The sequence below is a fragment of the Haplochromis burtoni genome, unplaced genomic scaffold, assembly GCF_018398535.1.
Source record: "Haplochromis burtoni strain Fernald_Lab_line unplaced genomic scaffold, NCSU_Asbu1 Contig_82, whole genome shotgun sequence".
NCBI classification, from domain to species: Eukaryota; Metazoa; Chordata; class Actinopteri; order Cichliformes; family Cichlidae; genus Haplochromis; species Haplochromis burtoni.
Genome location: NW_024582443.1, coordinates 192,071 through 211,602, shown reverse-complemented (window position 1 = coordinate 211,602; position 19,532 = coordinate 192,071). Strand labels below are relative to the sequence as shown.

The window sequence follows — 19,532 nt, the reverse complement described above, 5'->3', positions numbered from 1 at the left end:
TGTGAATACATATCCCAAACAACATAGGCTAATTATGCTAACTATGTAAAATTCAGATTTTGACTTTTCTTAATTTCATTTCATTACAATGTATTTATCCATATAAATACATTGCTCAATGTTTTAATATCTTCTTATTATAATGAGGACTCCATGTAATCAAATGCTTATTTGTGCTACTTGTGCTGCAAAAGAATTTAAAGTATAGCTTTTACTCCACAGTAGTGTGTGTGTGTGTGTGTGTGTGTTACTCTGAGATATCAAAAGCATACAACACAAATCTCTCATTTGAAAATCATTTTATTAATAGAGATGGAAAGCAATCCATTAATATTAATGTTAGGAAATGCTTTTTACACAACATAAAACAGTTTAATTTCCATTATAAGAGCTGCATCCCTTTAAGAAACTGCGTGTCCAGAGTAAATGCAAACATCTGCTCACTGCCTCCTCAGCAGCAGCAGCAGAAGTATGGCAGAGTCACCGAGACGTCACCATCAAACAAATGATTCTCTTCCCTCATTACAGGATTACAAGCTTCACTTTCCGCTTCATCAGTAACACTTTCCGTAACGCTTCAAAAATCAATGCAACGAACAACAACTGAAGCAAAATCATGCATCTGGACAAACTTTCTTTTTACAAGCTGTAAATATTTGGGCTGAAGTGCACAGTATAAAAATTATATAAGGGTTAAACGACACGTCTCCTATTCTAGTTTGTTTAAACGACAAATGAGGAAGTGACAGGTTATTAGTGTGTCAACAAATGTATGTACGACGATTTTCACCCCTGTTACAGCTGACAATATTCAAATCTTTTAAATAACGCAGTTTAATTTCACCCTCAAATCAGAATTCTACGTCTTCCAAGCTTTTAGTACAAAAGCTTTATTTTTATGCAGGCTGGTCAGTGTGTGAGTCCAGAAAAACATCCACGTTCCCACTCACACCCAAGTTAGGATTTGGCAGCTCCTTTTGACACGGCCAAGCCGATGAGGCCCGCTAAGCCGGCCACGCCAAGGCCGATTCCCCCGACGATCGCCATGCCGACAAGGCCATCTAGATATCAAGAGGTAAAAGGTCAGGATGTAGTTTTCAAAACACAAGCGCTTTTATTATGAAACCATTTAGTGCCTCTTTCTTACCTTTCTTTAAAGCCTTGTCGATGAGCTTCTCCATCTCCAGAGCCTGCTTGTTCCCCGGCTCGTTCTTTAGGAGAATGCGGATATACTTGAGAGCTTTTTCATATTCCTGGAGGGAGAAGAGAAAGTCTAGTTTATGGAAGTCCTTACAAAAGCAGCTCTCATCACTCGACAGCCACCCCTGTAACACCTCCAAGCGGCTATCTAAATTAATGGGGGGATAGAGCCATGGCAGTAATTGCTGTGGTCAGTGGGACTTTGCTCCATAATAAAGGGTCTAAAAACGTTTTTTTCTTCCTCCTGCTATCCACATCCAGGTTACACAACGCTCCTCCATTGAATGTGCCGCCATGATCGACGTCATCCCTCCAGATCACTCGAAACAAATGCTGATTCATGTAACGGATACGGCAAACCAAGGATACCAATAAGTGTGCTTATCTGCGTCTTTTTATGTCTCCCACCACAGAGTTCAAACGGTCATGAAGCTCTCACTGCATGCCTGTGATTGGTTCGTTTGTTTACCGCTTCAGCTGCTGATTGGCTCGTTGGGAATGCGCGCAGCGTAACCGCCAGCTTCAGTGGCAAAACTTTTCCACAGATTCATTAAATGGCATGTCTCTCTGGCATCATTAAAAAGGACATTTTTATTCACGCAGGCAAGCATGAAAGAAACCCGTCATGTGTTGAAGATCGTCAGGTAAAAGGCGTTCATGTACGCTCATTGTGCAAAAGGTAACACGGAAGAGACCGAGTTCATTGTGACCTGCAGACTTTGAAGGTCTGATTAGTTATCTTCCAAGTACGGTGAGTGGGAGGTCAGAGAGGAGCACATTATGGTACTGAAATACAAGTGAGGACATTTCTTTTACAGAGAACTGGGTGTGTTAAGGAAACATTTTCCTATTAGTGTATGTAACCATGCCTCAGCAGTACTTTAGGATTAGACCAATTAGAAAAACCCTCTGTAAATGCAAACCAATGAGTAAGATGACATGCTTTTAGGGAGGAGCAGGAAGTAAGAGGTAAAGGCAGAGAGAGAAATATTTTGCTCTGTCTGTCAGATTTGACCTTTGCCCTCTCTCTTATCTGAAGCTCAAAAGCAGCGTGATACAAAAGCAGAGATTTCTGCAGGTCTGTTTCTTCATTTTGTCTCCCATAAACCTGAACTGAGAAGAAACAGGTGCCACTCACTTTGAGTCTGTAGTTGGCCACTGCAAGGTAGAACAAAAAGTCCCGGGAGTCGTCCTTTGATGCTTTCTGAACCAGTTCTACGAGAAAAACAAACAAACAAACAAACAAACAAACACACTGATTCAAACCAGGAAAGCTGAAAACACACTGAAGCCACAAAGTCACAAGTTACAAGAATAATCACTGTGCAGGTAATGGAGCTGGCTGTGCTGAGCTTTTCCAGTGACGCAGCGCCAGTGCCTAATCCAAAACCAGTTCCACCCATTTATACAGAAAGAAAAAGACCACAAAATTGCTGGTTCCAAAGTTGGAGACGCTGACCTCAGCGACCGCAGGAGGAGCTGCCGCAATGACTCACTGATGACACTCATCATTATCATTATTATTTTTTTTTTTATAAGAAAGGAGAGGAAAAGAACAACAACAACCAAAAAAAGAAAGAAAAATCAAACAAAAAGACAGTAGGAAACCACAGCAACAACCAACATGAGCATCAGTAACAGTAAATAAAAATATTGAATGTTACTGAGCAGCATACAGTGCTAATAATGCATAAAATATTAAGAGGCAACAGCCGAGAGTGAGCCAGTACACACCCGAGCACCGAGAACCATCAGTGCACCAGCCACTGGCAGGGAGTATCGGGGGGAGATGTTCTGAGAGAGGTGGAGTCTAAGACCCGACACAAACATGCATTCCCACCCTCAAAGACACATATGAAAATACTCACACACTCACCCAACATGGAGACACACAGACCTGTACGCACACACACTCACCCAGCTCCGGGCTCCAGGACCCCCGCAGGGGAAATCCAGCAGCAACTTAGACTCTGATGGTCACCGCAGCTTAGACTGTACAATCCTTTTATTTGCATTGCTTGTCATTTCAATACCTTATCGTTAACAGCTGAAACAACACTTAAATCAATAGACTCATTACTTACAAAAAAAGGAAAAAACCTCCACAAAAATTCTTGATTAAAAGTTATTCCCATTTGAAGATTAGAATATTTTTGCTGTGTTGATGACAAATCCCTGAGTTTTAATAATGTTAAAAATTGACTGTTTTATGTATAAGATTTTACATGGACATGCCAACCTCCTTTATTTATTAGTGCAAGCACAGACTGTGGGTTTAGCACTAGGGCCACCACTAGAGGGGGCTGTGAAGTAATTTATAGGTTCACTAAATTTGGACAAAATGTGCTGTTACTACTCAAAATACTAACCAATTACAGGAAGAGTCTATCAATGGGAATAACGGAGCGCTCAACTTATCACACATTTAAGGCTCATCTTAAACAACGGCTGAAACTAAACCAGCTCTGTTCCCACTTTTAACTTATCAAGTCTTTGTTTACTGGAAAGTTTTGAAGTGACCTGCCTGGGCTCACAGTTTCCATCTCACACTTTTTGTATACCGATGTCCATTAACAATGTAGTTAAATAACTACTTAAAAACAAAAACAACGACAAAAACCAAACAAAAGATTAAACTATTAGTTTGAAACAGTCCATGGCGTACCAACTTTATTCATAAAGCACTTTAAAAACAGTCGTAGAAGACACCGAATGCTGCACATAAAAATGAAATTAAAATGAAGTGAAGACAGTACCACTAAAAACTGCAATAAAATAAAAACAAGCAAGTATAAAACAATAAAAACAAGCAGAGATGTATGTCACATGCTGGGTAGAAAGTCAGAGAATATAAATGTGCTTTAACATGGGTTTTTGAAATGGACACGTAGCTGACTGTCTAATGTGAAAAGGCAATTTATCCACATAGGAACAACACGTCAGATGACCAGAGAGCTCGGACAGGAGGGTGGGAATAAAGACAGGCCTAGACCATTTAAGGATTTAAAAACAAATACAAGAACTTGGGCTCTAGAGTGCACAGGCAGCCAGAATAGGTGTAATTTGCCCACAGCACAGCAGCATTCTGCACCAATATCGAGTCGATAGGGAAGAGTAACTCTAACATTAAGGGCATTACAATAATCAAGCTGAGACATAATAAAAGTAGCTATTACAGTCTCCAGATGAAAGGACAGGTGTCCCCTTTGCCAGTTTTCTTAAATGAAAGAAGCTGGACTTAACTACTGCAGCAATATACTCATGTTGAACTGTGGGCTGGTTCTCAAAAAAGTCCAAACTGAATAAGTACAGCACCAGCACTGCGTCAACAGAAAAGAGTCATCAGGAAACCTATACCAAGTCTACAATCCAAGGACATTTCTATAATTTTAGTTACTACAGTTACATTATTTTGTGGTGCAAGGGAAAGCTCTGGTTAATTTTACGAGTTGATAACAAGCTTCCTGTAACCGTTTATCCTGATTCCCAAAGTTAGGATAAGTGAATCCTGATAGCTGAAAGAAATCCTAGCTATGTTGAACTCGCTTTGTAGTACAGGGCCCAGGTTATGTGTTCAGCATCAGTTGCGATGGTGATTTAACGAGGTAAAAAGGAAGCTACTTTGATGACTCAAGCTATCTGGATTTTCAGTACACCGCAAGGGGCACTTGCAACAATCCTGTTAGCCAACAGAAAAGTAATAACATTATAAGTACATAAGGTGCAGTGGGTGGACTTACCCTCCAAAAGTACAATCCCCTTCTTGATATCCTGTGAGTATTTACTCCTGATCAAACACCAAGCATACTCAAACTTTGTTTCTTTGGAGACAGCACCCTTCGCCAGCTCGCTGTTATATTTCTTCTCAAATTTCTGGAATTATAAAAATAGGCAAAAATGACCGGTTTCATAGTCAAAGGAGCTTGCAAAGAAAAGCGTCTGGACTTCTTTAAGTTGCTTGAAGACGTTTCACCTCTCATCCGAGAAGCTTCTTCAGTTCTAAGGTCAAATGGTGGGGAGTCCCAGATTTATACCTAAAATTTATACCTGGTTTCATATTTTATTATTATTTATTCATTTACAGAAAAAGTCACTTCGATTGTGTTTATATTAGCAGATGCCCTGACCCTTCCTCAGTATTGTTTGTTGTGTATCCACGAGGAACAATTACAATGTTCAGCTATTGAGCAGGTTAGTTCACAAAGTAAAGTCTAACATCACTGCCAAACTACATTAGCCATAAACTGTTTTATTAGTCGAAACTACGATAACACAGTGTCCGGATGTTCACTCATAAACATGATGATTAGCACGAGCTAGCTACGTGACGCGACTAAGTGCGTGTCGACATGTCACATTTCTCCCGAGTACCAACGTTTATCGACTGACAAACGCCGTGGGGCGACAGGAAAAGTCGCTCATATGCTAAATGTGTGTTTTAATCCCAAGGAAGAAGTTTAATAACGTGAAAACTTACTAGAAGGTCTTCAGGAGCCACCACATCACTCAGTACAGCCTCCATGTTTCCGGAAACTAATTTAAGACACGCCCAGCGTGGTCACATGACAGACACATAAACGTCATCGTGAGATCTCTCTGGTAACGCCTCGCTTGCGTAACAAAAAAACATCAGACGTTTAAACAATAAGCTTTATTGTTTATGGGTAGCTTGGCATCACATTTATATTTATTTATCGTAAAATAACTTCAAAGATGATAGAAGTCTACAGGCTGTTTTATTTTTATTTATTATTTATTTAATTATTTAATTTTGCTATGTCACTGTAAGATCAGCCGAAGAAGGATCTCACTGAGGTTTCATCAGTTCTTAGCTAGATGTGATGGGGAAAAGGCTAAAGGCAACAGTTCACTGAGGCTGGTTTCTTTGTAAGAGCCGTCTGGCTTGGTCAAGTATACAGTCCAGTCTGATCCAAACTGTGAAACACAGAGAGAAAGCAAAAAAGATATAAAAATATCAGCAAGCAAGGCTTAAAATAGGTCATTTCCAAAATTATAATTTATTCCTAACATAAAGTATTTCAAAGCCCAGGCAAGACTCAACAGGAATAAAAAATCATTGGACTGGATTAAATGGTGAGTCTAACAATAATGGGTCATCTTTAACCAAATAAAGTTCATGCATTATATTTCTAAAAGCTACATGTATGTAAAGCATGAGGTTTAGAGTGGTTTGTGTTTTTAATTTTGATTAAAATGGTCTATTGGATTACAGAAAACATCCCTTCTAATCACACTGTAAACATCAGCAGGAAGATCGCAAGTCAGCAACAACAAAGTATAACCCAACATTGAGAATCACAAGTGGTGGGAAAGGGGCGAGACATGCTCAGTGATGTATCATGGTGAATGCGCCTTACTAACATCAGGCTGGAGCTACAGGGTGCCACGTTTATGAATGTCGCGTGTCCAGAGGTCTTTTATACCTTGCAGTATAACTCTGCTGAACAAATCCAGGTGACACATGATATGATGTGGTATGATATGGGTGTCACTCGCACACATTCGTACATATTTGATCTTCATCAATTTTACTGCAGCACTTTCTTGTTGTTACTGTCTTTGATGTCTGTAAGTGTGACGCCTCCAGTTCCCCAAAGGTACAATTTTAATTTCTGAAAGGACACATAATAAATCTAATCTAATCTTAAATGTTTATGACAATATTTTAGGAGGAGAAAATATGCTTTTTGTTGCTGATACAAAGTGCCCTTCACTGTAGCAAAGCTATAACACTTTACTGTTCTAGTTTAACAAGCCTGTAAAATGCAGCTTCTCCTGCTGGAAGACACACAGCTACTTATCACTGTAGATGTGTTTTACAGGGAAGGATGAATATGGGTTCCTGGTTACTTTCCTAGATGGGAAAAATGCCTTAGAGACACCTCCTCACCTCCATGAGGACCTGTCGGCACGCTCCGCATGGTCCAACAAAGCGGTCTTTGATGTCACTGCATAGAGGAGAGGAGAGGATGAGCGCTCGGGAATACGTTGCAACGTGCTTTGTTGAGACTGAGTGTCTTACCATGTCACGGCGATGGCGCTGAACTGTGTGTGGCCCTCCACCACAGCTCTCTGGACGGCAGTCCGCTCGGCACACACCGTCAGTCCATAAGATGCATTCTCCACATTGCAGCCTGGAATCCTAACAATACTTAGACCCTGGGCTCTTTTACAGTGCTCTACTGGGAGGCATCGTAAAATCATATTTGATATCTCCGGCTTTTGAAAAGCAATCGTACTTTGTGAGGTGTACATTTGGGTCTGACTGCTTTACTGCCTTCTCTTGGTAAGTCAAAATCTGTGATTCGTAAATTGTTTTATAAATAAAGTCTGCCGAAACTATTAAAATATATAAAAAGAATTACGATAGGAAATTGCCTCTGTCAGTTTTATTTACTTTCTATAGAGATCACATTATTGTATTATAACTTCTGCATGCCGTTTTTACTACTGAACCAAGTTACAGACAATAGAGTAGAATAGAATAGAATAGAATAGCAATATCCTTTATTGTCTCTCATTGGGGAAATTCACAGCCAAGTTAAGCTCAGTGCCAGATGAGATCAAAGCGGATTGGATAAAATAAAGTTTGTAGGTTTATTCCACGAAATGAAAGTTTCAGTGCAGCAGCACATCTGCATTATGAGGAGCTACAAAATCCTGCGCAACAAACAAACGATAACATTTACTACAGTGCAATATACACGAGCATGTATATTAATTGTGAGTATGAGGTTATAGATAAACACAAATTCACATATTAGAAGAACAGTCAAATAAAAGTGAAAATTTAATAATGTTATATATAGTGAGTAGTATCGGTGGAAGAGTACTTGGGTTCATTTACTGTCGTTAAGAACATAGACCATTGAGTGCACACTAGAAATAAAATTCAGTGCACTGACTTGCAATCGAATCAGCCTAAGTAAACAAATCTAAATATCAAAACCTAAAATGTATACATGTGAGCATATAAGAAAAATGCTTATATACATGTGATAATTAAGAAATGCACAGGATCTTAGAAATGAATAAATATTGTATCTGGTTTTTGTTGCTTGATTATAAAAACCAGTGCATTAGTACACGAGAAGCATGCGAGTACTATAACTGCTGTTGCTGTTGTGCTGTGGTTTTATCACAACATTTAATCTGCAGATAGACTAATAAGCACATAAAAAGCACTATACTGGCCCCTGAAATGAAGCAACCGTTAATTGCACTTAAGGACAGTAGCCTGCTTGCTTAATTGCACTTTCAGCCATTACTTAATATTACGGTATCTATGACAACCACACTTTATGAGCTTGCAAAACACACTCCTGTCTGTTATTACCTGTGATTATGGCGCCATCTGCTGTCAACACGGCCGCACCGACAGGGAAGCGGCTGTACGGACAGTAAGCCTTGTCCCGAGCCTGCAGGCACTTTGAAACGAGCTCCTTTACTTGATCTGCGCATGACAGGCAACAAACCTGTGTGAGCTGTGATTAAACAAATGACCCCCGAGGCTGCTGAGACTCCGTGAGGGGTGCACTTGCCTGTCATTGTAGCTGAAGACGCTTCTGGATTATGTCACCTTATCCAACTACGCTGTTCCGTGACAAAGAAATAAACTATGGTAATGCAAGTGGCTTTTAATTCAGGTCTGCTGACGGCTGCCAGGGGGTCGCGAAACTACGAGGCTTTGTGACAGCTGTTTACCGTTCACGTTATTGGCTGGCAGGGGTGCAGCGTCATCGACCAGACTGGGACCGTTATGTCAGGACTGCAGAGGACCTGGCTTTTGGCAACTTTCTCGCGAGAAAAGTGGGATGAGAATCATTTAAATTTTTAAGCAGACAAAGTAAAACACTCGGAGGTTCTACATCACCAGAAAGTATGAATAAAGCTGCTGTGGTGTAAGGCAGAGCGGGGCATGTTTACTGGTTTTAATGCTCGGACATATTTAAGGCATCCGAACTGAACAGATGGAAGAAGAGGCAAAGATTTGTTGTTTCCTCTATGGTTCATCTGTGTTTCCTACATACTTAGAAATAAAGTCATCAAGAAATTTCCTAAATTCCATGAGTGGGTTAAACCATCACAATGATTTGAACAAGCATCTCTATATTCAAAGCTCTCCGTGCCAGAGGCTTTCATTGTAGTGCAGAGCTGTTCAGTGAACCACACCGCTGCACTGGCTCACACGTTTGTTCATTAAAAAGAACACAGTCACTTGCTAAAAGTACAAATTCTGCTTCCGTGGGTCTCTTATACACGTTGCTCCTGTGCGAATTACATTTGCTATGCAGTCCAGTGTTTTCTAAAGAGATGTGGTGGCGGTTTAATGCACAGTCATAGTTGCTGGCAGGTACTCAACGCTTCACATTATTATAATTTGTTTTATTATTATTTTTTAATTCCAAAACAAGTTCTTCTGCTCTAGATTAATATCTAAATATTAAAGCGTCCAGTTTGGATTTAGAAGACAGACACTCTTTCTACTTTCTTTTTTGATACAGCTTATAGTTACTGCTGGATTAGGTGACCCTGAATGCTGCTGGAGGTTTCTTTCTGTTAAAAGGGATTTTTAACAGGAATATAAATAAAACTGCACTGAAATTGAATAGATTGCTTTTAGTGAAAAAATATTTGCTCATTTTGAATGAGACACGTTTGTGGCATGAACTCACAAATATTTATGCCCACGTTAAGTAATTTGATTACATGAAAAAAAAAAAGTCCCTGTAAATTTTGTTATTTAAGTACAATGGAAAGATTTAAATGGAAATTTACGTCATTGGTACACAGTGAATTTACAACGAGCACTTTTCATTAATGATTAATTATTGCAAAAATAAATCAAACTTTGATTTGTATTTGTCAGCTGCATTTTATTCAGAATTATTGCTCATGTTTATGAGGGCAAATAGTCTTTTTATAGTGACATGTTTATCAGTGTGGTGGATCGTCGTCATGCAGCACAGTGCGTAGAGGTGATTCAGTGCTTTCTTGAGAGACAGAGAATTGTAAATGTGTCAGCAGTTCCTGGGCTCCTCTGTCATACATGCTGCATTTTGAAATTCACAAAATATTTTCGGTGGGTGGCAGGTCTGAGATGGATTCAGGCCTTTTTGGCATCATCCTTCCCCGAGAACCCCCTAGGTACCATCACAGGTGATGGAGTTTGACCTGAGTGCTGATACTTTCATAGTTGTGAGTCCACGCAGTCATTTCTAGTACACATTTTTGTCTTCTCTCTTTTTTATATGCTGTCCAAACTCTGAGCCCAAGGGATGTGGACACTTTGTACTATTTCTGAGCGACTGAATGAGTGATTGATTCATCAGGTGCATGGAAAAAAATCGTTATCAGCACACCCTTCAATCATGGGTGGACTGATATGTATGCAGTAATGACCTCAGATCTTCAGCAGGTATCAAAGGGCATTTAAGACAATGATGAAGCTCTCTAAACAAACACAATTACACTCACAATTACACACACATACACAGCCCCCCCCCCACCTTTCCATGTAGTCTATCAGTGGTTCACTTTTTTTTCTGGTTAACTTTCCATTACAAATATAAGTCTCTACCTCAAGACTTTTCATCTTTATCTAAGACGTGTGAGGAGACGCCCAGCTCTGACATCAGAGATCGGGAGCACCCACGCCAACATCTGGCCTTTGTACCCTCTCTGTTCCCCGCTGTAACGGTCACTGCTTGTATTTGAGTTTCGTGGCGTGAGCCGCCACAGGTGATCTCCTCTCTCTCGCTCTCTTTCGCTCTCTCTTTCTCTCTCGTTCAACTCCTCTTTTTGGTTTCCTGCACTTTTCACCGACTTCCTCTTGAGAGGGGAGTCAGATCCACAGAGCAGCCAAGTGAAAGAAAAAAGAAGCTTAAGCCATGTGTTGTACAGGAAAGTGCGCCCGCCTGGTGGGCCTGATCCTGCTGCCTTCAGCCTTCATCTGCATCATCTCCAACCTGCTGCTCTTCTTCCCCGACGGGAAGCAACTGAAGACCAGCGAGATCTCCACCGAGGTCTGGCTCATGGGGGGGCTCCTCGGAGGAGGCCTGATTGTGAGTAAACCGGTTCCACGCAGAGAGTCTGGTGAAATGCTTTATTGCTCATTTTTATTGGGTTTTTCAGCCATTACGTTTCGTAGTGTAAACTAGTAAAGTTAAACTGCTTACGTTTATTGAGTTTTATTGAGAATTACTACTGCATGATCCTTTTTAGATTAGCATAGAGTTTTGTTAGAGCATTTTTATTAATAGTACACGCCTCTTTGTCTCTATCAGCCTGTTAGTGGTTTGGGGTTCAGCGTGATGTTATTATTTGACTTGTCATATGTAAAACCTGTAAAAGCAGCACCTTTAACAATGGTTAAGGATTATTTTATAGAGGGGTTATGACTCACTGAGTAAACATTTTTAATTCTAGCTCAGCTTATGTGTACATAGAACATGCTTTAGATACCAAAACATTGAAGAAGAATGTAAATGTAAGTCATTCTGAAAATAAATAATGAATGGAACCAAATCACACCACTCATATAAAAGATCTTTAATAATAAAAATAAATAAACTCACTTAAATGCATTACTAAAGTATTTATGTTGCTATAACAGAGATAGAAATGTTGTAGTGTTTACATTAATTTGCCAGCTTTCATTACTTTAGTTTCCTTAATGCTATCAAAGAAGCTAAAGTAGTTAAATTGTATTACACTTCCCTTATTAAAGGGGACTATCTTGACATTGTGTGAGCTATCACTATCAATAAATAATTCATAAATATTTAATCTTTTGTGCTTCAGTATAACATTTCAGTTCAGACCAGGAAGTTTGATCCCTTTCGTCTAACTTTGGGATGTCGCTGCCTGCTGGGTAAACCTTGATGCAGGATTTACAAATATTTGGTTTGATAGATAAGCGAACATACACACACACACAATTGTGCACATGCGCACACACAAATAAGTATGTAACCTGTGGGTGGACCCAAAGAAATAGAAAAAAAAAGTTTTTTGAGAGAATTCATCAACAACAAAAACCGTTTTTTGATAGCAGATGTAATGTTTCGTCTCTGCACCTGTCAGATGCTGTGTCCGAGCTGTTCAGCTATCAGGGCTGGGGGCAAGGGTTGCTGTGGACAAGGTTGCTGTGGCAACCGCTGCCGGGTGAGTGAAATCATTTGAAAGATTTATTGCATTTCCATGTTACACAATACTGTGGTGTGTGGGGGACTGCACTGATAATGATGTGTAATAAAAGGTATATAAAAGTCCAAAGGACAAACTTTAGTGCATGATCATTAATGTGCCCTCATGCTCTGTTTGAGGTGCGCCCGACAAAGACAATCATTAGTACTTCAAACAATAAGTATTTAAAGTTTTGCTGAAGATGTTTTGCAGAAGTACAGCTCTTTATCTGAATTCCAGATCCTCACTTCTCTTTGATTATTAGGAACTACGTCGCTAATTACAGAAGTGAGGAGCCATTAAGTCTGAATAACCAGACAGCAATTTTTAAATATATGCACTACTTCGACTTTTAGCATCTTAGGTCATTGACACTTAGAAAGAAAAAGGGAAATAAAAAAATTATGTTTGCATTGAAAGGCTGCTAACGTTGGAGGCAGTACGATCCTCTGGGTTAATTATATGCACTGAGACCATAAATGGCTAACTTTGAGTAAGCGTAGGCAGAAAGCCACTGTGTGCATGAGCTGTCCATGTGATCGCTGTCCAGTAACACATCACAGACGTGCATTTTGCCATTCCTTTTTATTTTGGGTAGATAACCTTGCAGTGATATCAACAACAGTACATAAAGGGGTTAGTAAATTCATCAGATCACCTGTCATAAAAACAAGAAAACACAAATATTGATTTTTAATGCAAAAAACTTGATTAAAGCTACAAATGATATTTTTATTTATCGGGGAAATACGCATTCGATTTTTATATTAGCAAGTAATCAAAACTGGCTGTTTAAAATTCCTGGATAACAAAATTACTTATATTTTAGCATTAAAAATGTTGTTTTCATTAAAGAGTTTCTTCATACTGGTGGATTAACCGTTACAGGCACTATAACAGAAACTTTTTTTTAATGTTATTACCAACACTGTTAATTTAGGGCACCTGCAGCCTAAACCTTACACTGGTTGGCAGTTTAATACATTTTTAAGCACTGTTTATATTTTACATATTGGATAAAAGCCATAAAACATGATATCAGTTAATTAGTAACCTAATAATTTTTCTACAGGGGATAAAATAAACTTTTGTGTTTAGCTTTACTCTATGTCGACCTGCTTATTTATTATTAAAAGAAAGCTCCATGATGCTTGAGTTGATAATGTTTTAGTTTTAGGGCCTGATTATTTATATTTTTGCATGTTTTCAGAAAAAAAAGGTAAAAAAACAAAAAAGGAAATCACTTTTCTCTTTGAAATAGAAGTTAAGCAACACAAGTTCTCTCTTTTCCAAGCCCTGGTCATGGACTTTTATAAAAACCCCAATATGGAAACCAAAACCCTTAACAGTAAATATTTAGGAGAATATATATAGTATATAATATATATATATATATATATATATATATATTATATATATATATTATATATATATATTATATATATATTATATATATATTATATATTATTTTACTTCATATAACTTCTGTCTCCTACAGTGATTCATGGCTCCTTCCATTTGTTTTCCACATTAAGTTTGAGTAAAATTAACATGAACTTGTCCCAGAAAAATGAAAAAAAGAAAGAAAGAAATGATGAATGACAGCAGAGAGAGCACCTAAAAAAATCTCTCTAAAAACAAACATACTTGTACAGTTACAATAATTCGTAATCTCTTGCACGTGTGAAAAAACACCTAAATGTTCTCATCTTTCTTTTAGATGTTCAGCTCGGTCATATCCTCTGCCGTCGGCGTTCTTGGAGGGATTTACTGCACCAGTGTCGCCTCAGCTGGGTTGGCTGTTGGACCCAAGTGCCAGGTGGAAAGTGACGAATGGGAGTACCCCTTTAAAGACACGGGCACGTGAGTGTCCCACCTTCATCATTATATTTTTAAATGTACTTTTTGATAAGCACTGAAACAGCAGATTGAGCCAGTAATTATAGTCTTGACTGATACCCTTCAGGCAGATAAAATATATACATTTCCTTTTTCAGTTATTCTTCTTTTCTCTTAAGTTATATTTAACTGCTTTAGCTTTCTTTGAGAAGCACCAAAATATATAATCATTACTGTATTATTTTTCTTCCTTTGGTTGGTTTTGTTAGAGTTTGGCACAGAGTATCACCCTATCCCTAACACCCCCCTCTGTCACACCAACCCTCTAACATGTCCTCTGAGGTCTTCCTCTTTTCCTCCTGCCTGATGACTGCATCTTCATCTTCCTTTGTGCAGTATATCCACTATCCCTCCAATGTGCAGCTCAGCTTCCTGTCTTTTTATCAGTGCCACCTTCTCTACGTCACCTTCCCCTTTCAGCCCTATCCTGCAATACTCTTAAAGTCCAGTAGGTGGCACAGCGAGCCAGTATGTTCCATCAGTGTTTCTTGACCTTTTTAAACATTTGCAATATTCATCGATACTCAGATGGAATTAAAAGGGTTACATAAGCATCCACCCAAAGTGATCGTCACCGCCGAGTCATTTTACAAGCAGGTGATAAAGGCCCATCATGCAATCGGGACAACTGTTAATAAATATGAGCTTGTTGTTAATATTCAGGCTTGTCTGTTATGACAGCAGTTTAAAGGGCAAACCAAGAAAAACAAGTCTGATTACACAATACATGTTGGGTTATTAACATGTGACCTGGGCTTGTCCTTCCTCCAGAAAACTTTAAGTTCCTCTTTCTCGTTTCTGTTCTGTCAACTGTCGATTTTTAGCCCAAACTATTTTGCTGTTTAATATTTCTAACAGTGCTGAAAGGATGATATGAAAAACAAGAAGTGATTCTCTCAGATCATAAGACATGCTCTATATCTGCTGCGAGGAAGGAGGCTGGGAAAGATGCCTTTGTGTTTGCTGTCTGTGTCACTATGAATAGGCTGCGATAAGATATCAAATTGAGGAAACAAATTTTTCAGAATTCTAGATTGCAAAAAGGGAAATGATTCATTTACGTATCAGTGTATTTTGGTTTACTTCGTTGTCTTGTAATGTACTCTGTACTTCTGTGATGCTGTTTAGAGGAAAGGAAAGCTTTAACCTTCAACAGCCTTTAAATAAAGTTTGAAGATGTCACATATAAATATTTACTGCCTGCAGAGTAAACGCTGATCAAGCACTGTCCTGCAGTGATAGTGTTTAATGTGAAAGGGAATTTCAAGAAAAGACACTGCAGGATGTTGATCAATGAAAAACTTTAACTAATATAAATTCGCCCCATGAGCAGCTGTCACAAAGAGAGAAATTAGGGACATAGCCTTACTTTTGCATGTTCAGACTGTGCAAGTTGGACATTGTGACTCATTTTCAGTTTACTGAACAGCTGTTTACTGCTGTTCTTGGTAACCCTCGCTGTTGAGCCTGTACCAAAATGCAGTCCTGTGAAAAACCCAAGCTCAAAGCCTCTTCCCGTAAAAAGAGCATCCCAGCACTACTTAGGGTTGCAAAGCTGCATCTGAAAAAGCCACAAGACTTCTGGAACAATGTCCTTCAGACAGATGAGACCAAATTTGCGATGTCTGGACATAATGCACCATGTTACATTTGGTAAAAACCAAACACAGCATATAAACAGAAACACCTCATACCAGCTGTCGGCTGGTCACTGGACCTGAGCAGCTTACATTTGTTGATCCAGCCAGGTCCTATTAGGCCCTGTGAAATATTTTTTTACATGATTGTAGCAATAATGAAATAATGTTCTAACATATCAAATTATATCATATCTAATCTTCGATTTTTCAAACAAACAAGATGTTCGTGAGGTGTTGAGCTGCGGCACAGACTTGTTTTTTCTTGCCTGGACTGGATTAACCTGTTTCCAGACTTTGTGTTGATTTAAGGGGATGTGAGAGCATATCAGCAAGAAAGAAAATATATATTATTTCTCGAAGAAGCTTGAAGAAGCTTCTCGGATGAGAGGTGAAACGTCTTCAAGTAACCTAAAGAAGTCCAGACGCTTTTCTTCGCAAGCTCCTTTGACTATATTATTTCTCAGAAGTATTCCTTTAATATTTATGTAAATAAGTAAGGTTGAAAAGTTTTACAACTCGCTTTCTTTCTCCACCTCACACTTTTTTCTCCTTCTCTTCCACCATCACCACTTTTCCTTCACTTCCCCATCCCCATCCATATTTTCATTAATGCTGTTAGTATGAGCTCTGGTCACTGCTTATGCTCCACTGCTCCTCTCCTTCACAGGGGCAATGGGAGCTACCTTGTAAACCAGGATATGTGGACTACATGTGTGCACCCTAAAAACATAGTGCTGTGGAACATCGTTCTGTTCTCCATCCTGCTGGCCATGGGCTTGCTGCAGATTGTGCTCTGCGGCCTCCAGGCCATCAACGGCTGTTTGGGATGCATCTGCGGAGACTGTCGGGACAGCAAAGACGTAAGTGAACGAATCCTAAACCTCTGTCTGAGCTGGGCGAGGGTAGAGGAATTCCTTCTAATCACTTGAGTGTATTTGAGTCTCAGAGGTCAGACGTTCGAGGCAGTAAAATTGTAAACAGTTTATTCAAACATGAGCGTCGTAGTGACGACTCACTAATGTGCTGTAGCTGGTTTGGTTGCTGGAACTGAGTCGGCTCTTCTCGGCAACTCCATTTATGGCCGTTGGCCATTTTGTACTTCCAGACTGAATTTCTTTAGAGCTGTTGGATTGCGGGTCATGACTTCCATCCAGCCTGTCAGTGATTACAAAAACAAGTTTTGTAGTTTGGATCCTGTGTTGATAGGAAAAGGGCTCCCAGTGGGGACGGAAACAGCACTAATTTAAAGGAATTTTTAAGCATTTTGGGAAACAAGGTCTAAAAAAATCTATGCTTTGTATTATTAAACTAATTTAGACTGCAGACTGTATAAAAGCTCTAGGAAAAGAAAAAGTGAAGCCAGTGCCCTAACCCTTAATACCTCTAATAACCAGCAGGGGGCGACTCCTCTGGTTGCACAAAGAAATCATATTATAAAGAAAATGTACCTTTTTTATGCTTGTTTTCTTTTTTTCAATTAATAATGAATTTTTATAAATGATGTTCCTGTGTAGGGTAAAATAGCTGATAAAGCAGGTTGTGATTCAGAGCACGAGCGTCAGATATTCAGGAAAGAAAACAAAATTGTAAATTAACAAAAACTTTCTGGTTTATAATTACAAGTCAGTCTGTACAATGAGATTACAGAATTTTTTCTTCACTGTAAGCTGGGTTTGACACAGAGAATAGGTGCTCAAGCTCCTACCATGTGGGAACAGCAGGCACCACGGGCCCTCTGGTTCTCAGTCACACCCACCTCTCGCTTGTTTAGTTCTAAAAGATACTTCAAGGAGTGAGCACATCATACACTTTGTTTCAGGGCTGTGTTCAGTAGACAAATTAATTTCACAGTAGTGCACGTTGCATTATTTCACGAACCTAAACCATCCTCACATCCAAATGTAATTACAAATGATTTCAAAAACAGCCAAAATGCAAAACTCGAGTGCAAAAATGGTCGTCTAACCATCTGGTAACCTTTTCAATGTATCTTTTTACAGAGCAGTTTATGGCTGATGTACAAATTGAATGACTGATCGATTGATATGAGACATAATGTGCCATTTGTAGGTTTCAGTTGCTGTGAACAGGATCTTCATACTTTTGCGCAGAGCCGAGCTAATTTTATCTCTTGTTTGTCTTTAGTCGTTATGCAATCTGAAACCTCTGCTTGTTTGTGTTTGTAGTGCAAATTCACAAATAAGCACATTTTTCCAAAAGTGCAATGAGTGCATGTAACATAAAAATCCAAACTTGCACAAAGAAATCTAAAGCTAAAACACCAAACTCAACAATAAAAGGTTAGTTTAAACAAAAACCTTTAAGGTCATAAAAACATTCCCATGTCTCAGATATTTCAGATAACATTTTCCAATACCTTCCTCTTGATGCAGCAGCTAAAAGAATTACTAAAAAAATACATGATGTAAAAGCAGTGACAGATTTCTTTCCATGAAGGTGCAATAAGTAAACCAGCAGCTTGACAGAAAACAAGGTCAAAATTCATAAACACCAACATGAACTGTACGAACGACAAGACAAATCCACACGCTAAAGATTAAGCTCACATTTAGCGCACGGTTAAACATCTACTGATGACCTGCGTCCTTCTACTTATCTTTAGACATTATATCCAAAGTATGCAGCAATGTGGAAACTTGTCCACAACGTCCACATTCACATGTGAACTGTATCATCAGATGTCTACATATTAACACGGTTCTCCAGTTTATTAACACCCCTGTTAGTCATTTGAGAGCCGGCGTCCTGTCTGATATGTCAACTGAACATGTGATGTTTGTCCTGCTGCAGGATGAAAGCGGACTGTAAGGGCGAAGATGACAATCCTGCTGTGACCGGCCTCCAAAAGGGCCCCCACGCTTTTCTCCATTGGTGCCACTTCTGTGAAGAAGCTCATCGACTCACTATTCTCTCCTCTTTCCAGAATGTGTCAGAACCGAACTCCATTATTTTGTGAATTGCAATCTTCTTGTTTGTATCTCCCAACTTAATCCCTTTAACTGAAATAATTTATGAAATAAGGAGTAATTCCTGTGCTGAGGACTCAACGCAGGACGGATATGAATAAATAGTAAATAACTGTTTGATGTGGGCTTACACTGTATACCAGGCAAATGTGAAAATGTGATCAAAGCTTTAAAAAATAAAGGCAGCATATTTTTAAATTACGCTGGATTTGCTCTTCGTTACGCAGCAGCGCTCAACACTTCATCTAGAGGAGTGCTGCTTTACTAAGCCTCATTATCAGTAAGAGATTGTTTCAGAAAGGTGTCAGACCCCATGGTTGAGTACTTTTAAACCACGCCATCGCTATTACAAAGACTTTAAGACATTTCATCTAACAACAACTTGTGCACGAGCCTATGGCACTACATTTATCACCAATCTGGTGGCTGTTGCCAATCTGAACTGTAATAATGGTTCCCTGCTATGATTATAACCCACAACCAAATTCTGAGCTATTACACAGAACTAACACAAGCCTTTAGACACCCTGTGTGTGGAGCATTGCTACAGCAGATACAGCTCTCACAGCAGCATTAACACATATTTCAGGACGCAAAC

General features: G+C 39.2%; 3 protein-coding genes across 3 annotated transcripts; 1 reads left to right on the top strand and 2 right to left on the bottom strand.

The window, feature by feature from the left end:
• Window positions 1-284: 284 nt before the first annotated feature.
• On the bottom strand, window positions 285-5,784 carry fis1 (fission, mitochondrial 1). The gene is made up of 5 exons (XM_005925857.3): window positions 5,678-5,784; window positions 4,941-5,073; window positions 2,339-2,415; window positions 1,148-1,253; window positions 285-1,061 (listed from the first exon to the last, which is right to left on the bottom strand). The coding sequence occupies exons 1-5, from the start codon at window positions 5,720-5,722 to the stop codon at window positions 958-960; spliced, it is 465 nt and encodes a 154-aa protein (XP_005925919.1). The 5' UTR covers window positions 5,723-5,784; the 3' UTR covers window positions 285-957.
• Window positions 5,785-5,832: 48 nt separating this feature from the next.
• Window positions 5,833-8,977, bottom strand: zgc:103586. The gene is made up of 5 exons (XM_014334722.2): window positions 8,763-8,977; window positions 8,558-8,674; window positions 7,244-7,355; window positions 7,112-7,169; window positions 5,833-6,135 (listed from the first exon to the last, which is right to left on the bottom strand). Exons 1-5 carry the CDS (start codon window positions 8,767-8,769, stop codon window positions 6,022-6,024), a joined length of 408 nt encoding a protein of 135 aa, XP_014190208.1. The 5' UTR covers window positions 8,770-8,977; the 3' UTR covers window positions 5,833-6,021.
• A 1,902-nt stretch (window positions 8,978-10,879) lies between these two features.
• On the top strand, window positions 10,880-19,135 carry tm4sf5 (transmembrane 4 L six family member 5). The gene is made up of 5 exons (XM_005925858.3): window positions 10,880-11,285; window positions 12,307-12,387; window positions 14,129-14,271; window positions 16,615-16,807; window positions 18,759-19,135. The coding sequence occupies exons 1-5, from the start codon at window positions 11,112-11,114 to the stop codon at window positions 18,774-18,776; spliced, it is 609 nt and encodes a 202-aa protein (XP_005925920.1). The 5' UTR covers window positions 10,880-11,111; the 3' UTR covers window positions 18,777-19,135.
• Window positions 19,136-19,532: the final 397 nt, after the last annotated feature.

Coding starts and splice junctions, on each gene's coding strand:
- fis1 (XM_005925857.3), bottom strand. CDS start 5,722: ATGGAGGCTGTACTGAGTGATGTGGTGGCTCCTGAAGACCTTCTA. Junction 5,074..5,677: donor TGGCTCCTGAAGACCTTCTA/GTAAGTTTTCAC, acceptor TTATAATTCCAG/AAATTTGAGAAGAAATATAA. Junction 1,254..2,338: donor TGGCCAACTACAGACTCAAA/GTGAGTGGCACC, acceptor TTCTCCCTCCAG/GAATATGAAAAAGCTCTCAA.
- zgc:103586 (XM_014334722.2), bottom strand. Junction 7,356..8,557: donor AGATGGCGCCATAATCACAG/GTAATAACAGAC, acceptor TTAGGATTCCAG/GCTGCAATGTGGAGAATGCA. Junction 6,136..7,111: donor GCCGACAGGTCCTCATGGAG/GTGAGGAGGTGT, acceptor TGTGTTTCACAG/TTTGGATCAGACTGGACTGT.
- tm4sf5 (XM_005925858.3), top strand. CDS start 11,112: ATGTGTTGTACAGGAAAGTGCGCCCGCCTGGTGGGCCTGATCCTGCTG. Junction 11,286..12,306: donor TCCTCGGAGGAGGCCTGATT/GTGAGTAAACCG, acceptor TGCACCTGTCAG/ATGCTGTGTCCGAGCTGTTC. Junction 12,388..14,128: donor GCTGTGGCAACCGCTGCCGG/GTGAGTGAAATC, acceptor TCTTTCTTTTAG/ATGTTCAGCTCGGTCATATC.